The sequence below is a fragment of the Rhagoletis zephyria genome, unplaced genomic scaffold (genome assembly GCF_001687245.7).
Source record: "Rhagoletis zephyria isolate East Lansing unplaced genomic scaffold, Rhagoletis_zephyria_1.1 Rzeph_scaffold_05092, whole genome shotgun sequence".
Classification (NCBI taxonomy): domain Eukaryota; kingdom Metazoa; phylum Arthropoda; class Insecta; order Diptera; family Tephritidae; genus Rhagoletis; species Rhagoletis zephyria.
The window spans coordinates 1-8,375 of NW_016162175.1; the positions used below are offsets into that span (position 1 = coordinate 1).

The window sequence follows — 8,375 nt, forward strand, 5'->3', positions numbered from 1 at the left end:
TAAACCCAAATATAATGAAAAATATTTTTTTCCTCTATATAAACTCCTGCCCCGTAGATGAAAGACTGGCTACGCCCTTGTATACAAAGCAGTCTTTTAGAGCGCATAAATGGTTCCATAATAATGATTCCAGTGTCTTCATTTATGTACATTGTAACTATCAATATCTTATAAAGAGAAGTGTAAATTTTTTTTAATTAAAAAAAAATAAAGTTAGAAGGAGGAAATTCGAGGATGTGGTAGTTAATATATTAGTCCTTGACATATATATTTTTCAAAAATAAATATTGGAAATTTGCAAGGATATTCAAGGATAAAATTTTAAAAGGACATTTTTAATACTTATTTGTCCTTGTGCACCCAAAAATTATTATTTTTTCTATTCTACAGAATTTTTCCTTTTAATTACAAATAGTAGGACTACTTTCCAATGGAAGACTAACCCAATCAGATTATGAGAAGAAGAGAAAACTAGCAGAAAAAGTTATTGAACACAAAACTAGTAAAAACTTGTAAGTGAACAGTTTTTGTACTGTTTTGACATACTGCTATTTTACTATTTATGAATCAGTTTTGTTGGTCCCTTTCATACCACAGTAAATTTGTTTGCAACTCTGAATCGGCAAAATTCATGCTCCTTATTATTATCAACCCTGATCAGATTTTACCCCCGAGGAGTACTCAAAAACGTTTATCACTGTATATACTGTGCACATACTAGGAATGTTCGATATTTAAGAAAGTATCGATATCATGAATCGATTTAATTCATTGTATGTAAAATCGATATGGCGATATATCGGGCTGAACAATATCGATATCGGAAAAATCTACTCCCAATTAAATAGAATATTAAACGGCGTTCCACGCCAACCGAATCACGTGGTTCGCTCTCCCAATTATGAACGGCAAATCAACCTGTTTACACGACACATTCGTGATTCACTTTGCATCTCTGCTTCTTGTTCTTCGCTTTGGTTTGATGTTTAATGTGCTGTTTATTGGGCATTTCAACGGTGGAGAAAAAAATTTGGAGTGCTTAATTAGCTAAATCAATAGTTTTAACGAATCTAGCTATTTTTTCAATGTTTGTGCTGGTGGGGATGTGTGTGGCCCATGTGTTTTGAGAGCCGTTATCGATAAAAATTAGAGAAGACAACGATTTGATGTTGATTGGATCTGAATCACCTACGAATGAAGTGATTCGCTCTCAAAATTTTGTATGGCGCATTAAGTGATTCGGTTGTTAATTGGGGCGCCAATCACGAATGAGAGAGCGAATTACGAATGGGAGAGCGAATCACTTGTCGTGGAAACATCGTTTTAGACCTGCCTGTCAACTCACCTAATTGTGTTATTTCCATCTTCTATATATTTACTGCGGTTTGTCAATTTTAAGAGCTAAATACTTTAGTATTTTCCCATACACTTTTTTGTAGATCAAAAATAAATTTCAACATAAATATCGATATTGCGGGTAAAGTATCGATGTCTTCGATATATCGACCTTGGAATATCGATTAAAAAATCGATTAACGTGCCATTAAAATCGATATTCAGAATAATCGATACGATATTGAACATTCCTAGCACGTACCAAAGCTAGCTCAATTATCTATTCGCAGCTGATTTTGGTTTTGTTTATTAAAGTTCTGAACACATTGAAAACGACGAGCTACCGACCACAGCTTCCAATTTGTCATCTTTATTATCTAAGCGCTTTGTCGATGGCGACATGATTTCTTTGAACGCGGCAGCGACATCATGAATTTGTATGAGTTTGACATAAAAGAAGAGGAAGAACCTTATCTGTCGCCAGAAAAATAGAAATAGATCTAATCTGGCCACAACCACAGCCGTCGCGTAGCCCGGTCGTCGCCAAAATAATTATCTACATAAGAGTACGGTTAAAGTAATTTGACAGCTGTGGTTTGTAGCTCGTCGTTTTCATTGTGTTCGGGCTATAAAACTTGCATTTGTGAATTTTTTGAAAATGGAAGAGATGTCGACCTTAAAAACACTACTTTTAGCGTACACTGCAAATATGCAACTTTTTGAGTTAACGCAATCTAGTTTTGATTACAATCTAGCCCTATACAGGAGGAGAAAGAAGCGAAAATTGATGGTTTTGCAACATTTAAGGAAACGGCAAATTTTTCTTCTTGGATTGTTGCAGCAAAACGCTACTCAAAGATCTTTGTGGAAATTGGTAAATTGAATTGTTGCATTTTCTGTCTTAAAATCAAATAATCTTTTTATTACAGGATCGGGAATCTCAATTCTGGGAAATTATTTACGACAGCAGTGATGACTACTTTAAGAGTCACTTGCGCATGACACGCGCCAGTTTTGAAATACTTTGCAGCTTGCTTAGAAATTTGAAAAGAGCCGACACAGCGTGCCGCAGAGCGATTCCATTACCAAAACGGATAGCAATCGCTTTGTTTGCTCTTGGGTCCTCTGTAGAATACAGGGTAGTTTCCGAGCTATTTGGAGTTGGGAAATCAACCGTGTGCACTATTTTATTAGAGTTCTGCAAAGAAGTGTGGCCAGCAATGTCGACACAGTACATAAAGAAGTTGCCTCCGACGAACGAAACTCTCGCTGAATATGTTGAAGGCTTTTCTCGACTTGGCTTCCCACAATGTCTAGGAGCCATTGGTAAATTGAAAATTTATGCAGTATAAAAATACTAATGGCATACATATATAAATATATAATTTTATCATATATATTTTTAGGTGGTTGCCACATTGAAATAAAACCGAATCCAACAGAAGCAAACGATTACTGTAACATCAAAGGATGGTATTCCATTGTACTATTAGCTCTAGTTGATTACAGGTTAAATACTCCGTTTTTTCTTTTAATTTATAGCCATAGGGTAGGTCTTGCATAGCCCTTGCTCGGTGCACGGATGGCACAGTAATCAGGTTTTCCTATGGGGCAGCTTTGCAAACAGTGCAATCCGTGAACCGTGCAAGGGCATTGCCAGACCTCGAGAATACACCTAATATATTTTATTCTCCTATATATATATAGATACCGTTTCTTATATGTTAACATAGGTGCACCAGGAAGTTGCAACGATTCACAAATATTCGATACATCGCTACTAAAGCAGTTATTGACGCAGAATGAAATATTAACGACCAATAAAAAATATATATGTGGTGTGGAAATACCTATTTGTATTTTAGGGGACTCTGCGTTCCGATTTTCCACCTTTTTAATGAAACCATATGCTTTTTCCACGGCCTTAACAGAAAGTCAAAAGCTCTTCAATTACAAATTGTCAAAATCCCGAAGAGTGGTAGAAAATGCTTTTGGCCATTTAAAAGCTCGTTTTCAACGTATTGGAAAGGGTATAGATAACCGAATAGGAAATGCATCAATAATTATAAGAGCTTGCTGCATTTTACATAATTTCTTGAACGAAAGGAACGATGTTATTAATGATGCGTGGCTAGAAAGATTACAAGAAATGGACCGACATCGACAAAACCCCACAGATACTCTTATAGTTGGTGACAACGAACCTTCTGCTGAAATAATAAGACAAGCGTTATGTCACTATTGTAAGTAAACAAATTTATTTACTTTTTTAAACTAATAAACAAATTTACTTCATTCATTTCATAAAACTAATCAGTCATACAGTGGCTCGGAGCTTTAAACGTGCACCTAAAAAAAAATTATGTTTTAATATGCGGAGCCCTAACCCAAAAAGATGTTAGCGACATTTTTCCAAAATTTTCGTTTTGATATAGAAATGTACCCAGAGCATCTAGATGCATTTCTGCATGAAAATTAAAATTTTGAAAAAAAGTTCGCTTACATTTTTTTGGCGTTTAGGGCTCTATATATGTATTCTCAAAGTTTTTCATGCTGAATAATTTTTTTATTTTTATTTAATTATTAAAATTCCTAACTTTTTAAAAAACTAGGGAAATTCGGCAACATTTCCATTTAATATCATAATAATTTTTATTTCATAAAAATTTTCAACTTAGAAATATAACAGTTTTGTAGCCCATTCAATTTTACTCAAAGGTACACGGCATACCCGAAACATTTCTAAAAAAAGATTTTGTGACCGGAAAGTTGTATTACCAAAAAATGTCACCGCGATTATAGGTACGTTGGTAATGCAGTGAAAATATTCAGCAGTTCAGCTATGGAAATTTGTGGAAATTCTTGTGCTGCATAGTTCACGGGGCAATATTTTGTTACCAGCTCATGAGATGGTAACCAAATTTACCAGTTACAAGAGCGCACGGAATGCGAAAAAGGTTTAAAAACACTTTAATTACCGGTTACCTAATTTATGTTACCATCGCAGAATAGACCTGTAAAGGTAAAATTAGTAAGGTAAAATAAAAACCTCGCTATCGGAAAAAGGATTTTTTTAATTAATTTTTGAATTCTTTAACCTAGATCCAAGAGTTTATGGTGGATACACTGCATCTCGAAATTTTCCAGTTTATCAACGCTTAAGTTTTGGCTTATATATACCAAATACAACTTAATACTTTCTGCAGCTAAAAAGTGCTAGATAAATTTGAAAATAACTAAAAAAAGGAGCTAGGAGCTAAAATCCGCTTTTCGGAGCTAAATAGAAAAATAAATAGCTAAGTCTAGTTCCAAAAGCACCAAAATGGGAACACTGGTTGACACTCGCAAAGAGGTCTTTTTCTACAATTCGTAGCTAAATCCGAATACAAAAGAGTTGTAGAAAAGGGGTGTAGAGTTTAATCCTTTCTTTACACGTGTATGTTTTTAGAATCGGGTTATGCGTTTGGACACAACAACAGAAAATCATTGTACAAATAACTAAACCGGACCCAAGTTGCTCGATAAGGGGCAACAAACGTAATTTTTTGTTCGTTCATATAGAGCAATGGTAAAAAACATACGTACATCGGGAAGGAACATTTGTCTGTTTAAAAGAAAACCACTAATATTTCCTGCAAACGCACATCGAATTATATCTTTTATCTCGCTTCCGACACGGATTGGTTTTCGCATAAACACTGTCAATTTCTTACTCGTTCGTTTTTAAGCATGTCATTGTTACGAATTTCGAAAGTTCGAAAATACGATTCGGATTGCAACATACTATATATTTCTACAATTCGTACCAAAATCCAAATACGAGAGTTGAAGAATAGGTGAAATTTTTTTGGAGGCACGATTTAAGCTGAGCCACTCCTTTTTACAAACTAATAATAAAATAATTGTAGTATTATCTGTTCAAAAAACTAATGAAAGCATCTTTCAATTCCATGTTAGCTTTGCTAATATCTTTCAAAGCCTCTAACTTCTCCTTCTCAATGGCCACAAACTCTTTTTCACATTCTTTACTATCTTTAAAATGTTGTCTTATCTCTCTTGAAACCTCTTCAAAATTTTCCAATACTTTGTTAAAAAAATAATCTCTGTTCTTTCTCTTTCTAGTTTGCGGTTCACAACCAGATGTGCTTGGCAGCTCATTCAATGGCGACGAAGGCTTGGGTAGCGGTGTGAGCAATGGCGATGCTAACGATGACCGCGGTGACAGCGGCTTATTCGGTGATGGCGGCGGATAATTCGGCGATGGTAACAGATAATTCGGTGATGGCAGGGGATCCGGCGGTGACGGCAAAGAGTTAGGCGGCGATTGCTTTATTTCCAAATCGCAAGCTATTTAAAAGAAAAACAATAGTGTCATTTTAAATTGAATACGCATATACAGTCATGTGAAAAATAATAGTGACACGACATGTTAAATAGTTTTGGCTATTTATCTTTTGTTTGTAATGCAGCTAAAACCATATAAGTCTAAATTTCAAACTTTGTAGAAAAATTAGAAAATTTTAATAACACACAACCTCTTAATAATGAAGTTTTAGAAATATTCCAATTATGCAGTTTTATAGTCCATTAAATAAAATAATGTCAAAGTTTCAAGTGGGTAAGAAATCGATCTGATTTTCTGTATTTTTTTCCTGACGGTGTCACGCATTTTCTTCCTTACGAAGTATGTTCGATTTTTTTTTTGCATGGACAAAATAATACAATCGGCAAAAAATTATCAAAAATTATCGCGAATCCTTAGCCGCTCGAAACTTTCACTCATCAAGCTGGAATTTAATGGGCTACAAAACTGCATACTTAAAATTTTTAATAAAGTTTTCAATAAAAAGTTTGTTATAAAATGTTGAATTTTTCTATGAAGTTTGAATTTAAGACTTATATGGTCTCATTGTCTACTATTAAACTGCAAGATCTATGAATTAATAATTAAAGGTTTTGTAAGTAAGACTCTGCCTCGCTCTAGTTTAGCATAGCAAGACAAATTGGGTGAGTATCGTTGGTCACCAGAAATCCAATAAAGACTAAAAGACGAAATTCAGACTGGAAATCGTGCGATGTAATTGAACATTGACGACGCTTCCAACTTTACGACGTAGATCGCATTGTTGTATTAGTCGTACGATTAACTGTTTCATGTCTTGCAACTGTAAATGGCACCGCTAAGGATTTAAAAGCCAAACAAATAGGGTTCGACCGATTAATCCGAATCGGCATCCCCTAGTATCGGCACAAAGTTGAGCATAGGCATCGGCCTTTTATGAAAAGAAAATAATAAACCAAAGACAAATGCAAAAACCGGCCAAAATATCGCAATTATTTTATTTTATGGACCACTATATGTATATACATACATACGTAGCATATAAGTTCTTATGCATTGAGTGCTAAAGAGTGTATTTTAGTACCAAACAAAATTAAATTTTATGCTCCTAATATGTCTTGATTAGCACCATATAAAGTGTTTTATGTAATGTACATAAATGTGATATATGTACATACATGTGTATGCAATGTTGCATAACGAGCCAATTAATTCTTTATTTGTTTTCTTTTGTTTGGTAATTCCGTTAAATTAACTGAGTTTATGAATTGATAGGGTGCGTTCAGAAATGCATCAAGCCAAAATATCAGTATCTTTTATTTCTAAACTATAATTGATGGAAATGTCTTATTTACGCAACTAAGTTCCAATTCGGCTTATAACCGTGGATGCGCATATTTGACATTTCTATCAATTTTTGAACGCACCCATACATTTATTTGTAATTTTTTATGGCATCGGCATCGGCCGATTCTTTCCCCACAAGCCGATTAATCGGCATTGGTAACTGAAAAAAAAAAATGGAATCGGTCGGACTCTACAAACAAACGCAACAAAAAACAGCTCAAAGTTGACCTCCATTCGCGAGTTATGCGCGGTCCGACGCACGCAACTTTCGTAAATATCAACATCCATATGCAGCTAGTTAAAATTATTTCTCACATATAGCTAGCTTAGAGTGAAAAGTTGTTAAGTCCAATTTTTATGGAAACTCATATTTTGATACAGGAGGATAGAGTAATTTAATAAAATGCAATTGTTTTGAAAAGTATATAGGTTTCTGTTTCATCCGAACCACCAAAAATTCGATAAGGCCAAAACAGTGCGAAATATTTTAATAAAGATCGAATCGATTCTGATTCTTTTGGAGTTTTCTTTTGTTTGAACAGGCAAAATATTGCATTCAAAGTTTTTGATTTACTTGAAGAAAATGGCTATAAGTTTTTTCCTCTCCTGTAAAATTTTTAAAATGGGAGTTGGCAACTTTCTATTATAAGCTAGCTATATATATTTGGCTACCTTTTTAGGAAGTGGAATTGAATTCTTCCCCTTTTTTTCTGCTTCCAATAAACATCGCTATGTCAAATTTTAGAAAAAAGTTACTTACAAGACCTTAAATAATTAAATCATATGCAAGATCTAAATTACAAAAACATACAGATGTACATACTTTCAAGAGTTTCCAGAGTCAACTCGCTACACAAATTTGATTTATAACCCCCGATGATCTGGTGTACCCTTCCATAAAATGGCCAAGAGGATGGCGATACACCCATCGTCGCTTTCTCTTTCCTGGCAAAGATTTATGTATGATATTTTACCGTATCATTTTAAATAGGTCTTTCTTACCTGTAACGCTGAGTAAAATTTGCCAATTTTACTTGGATATCCCGCGCACTATATTTATGGCCAAGCTTGGCCAGCTCGGCTGCTATTTGGGCATATATGTGGCCGGTTTTGCGCGAACTACGAAGGTCCACCACGCGCTCTTCCCACAAATCTAGCAGAGCCACCTCGCCATGCTCAGTCCATGCCAGCCGCTTCCTTTTTGATTTTGGAGCTGCTTGAAATAAAAAACCTTAATAATTTATTAAACATTTACAATATTTTACTATTATTAACTTGCCATTCATATTTCCAGCGTCCTCCATAGTTAAAATGGTTGATAAAATCAAAACAAACCGCCTGAAACAGCTGA

At 34.6% G+C, this 8,375-nt stretch overlaps 2 protein-coding genes across 2 annotated transcripts; one reads left to right on the top strand and one right to left on the bottom strand.

Moving 5' to 3' along the window:
• The first annotated feature begins 1,575 nt into the window (after positions 1-1,575).
• LOC108371591 (uncharacterized) lies at positions 1,576-3,153 on the top strand. Its single transcript, XM_017627181.1, has 5 exons — positions 1,576-1,649; positions 1,969-2,209; positions 2,265-2,661; positions 2,742-2,844; positions 3,069-3,153. The coding sequence occupies exons 2-5, from the start codon at positions 1,994-1,996 to the stop codon at positions 3,139-3,141; spliced, it is 789 nt and encodes a 262-aa protein (XP_017482670.1). The 5' UTR covers positions 1,576-1,649; positions 1,969-1,993; the 3' UTR covers positions 3,142-3,153.
• A 1,316-nt stretch (positions 3,154-4,469) lies between these two features.
• LOC108371589 (uncharacterized) lies at positions 4,470-8,375 on the bottom strand. The gene is made up of 4 exons (XM_017627180.1): positions 8,304-8,375; positions 8,027-8,237; positions 7,848-7,969; positions 4,470-5,682 (listed from the first exon to the last, which is right to left on the bottom strand). The coding sequence occupies exons 1-4, from the start codon at positions 8,326-8,328 to the stop codon at positions 5,246-5,248; spliced, it is 795 nt and encodes a 264-aa protein (XP_017482669.1). The 5' UTR covers positions 8,329-8,375; the 3' UTR covers positions 4,470-5,245.

Coding starts and splice junctions, on each gene's coding strand:
- LOC108371591 (XM_017627181.1), top strand. CDS start 1,994: ATGGAAGAGATGTCGACCTTAAAAACACTACTTTTAGCGTACACTGCA. Junction 2,662..2,741: donor ACAATGTCTAGGAGCCATTG/GTAAATTGAAAA, acceptor ATATATTTTTAG/GTGGTTGCCACATTGAAATA. Junction 2,845..3,068: donor TTAGCTCTAGTTGATTACAG/GTTAAATACTCC, acceptor ATGTTAACATAG/GTGCACCAGGAAGTTGCAAC.
- LOC108371589 (XM_017627180.1), bottom strand. CDS start 8,328: ATGGAGGACGCTGGAAATATGAATG. Junction 7,970..8,026: donor AATTTTACTCAGCGTTACAG/GTAAGAAAGACC, acceptor AATCTTTGCCAG/GAAAGAGAAAGCGACGATGG. Junction 5,683..7,847: donor GACTCTGGAAACTCTTGAAA/GTATGTACATCT, acceptor TCTTTTAAATAG/CTTGCGATTTGGAAATAAAG.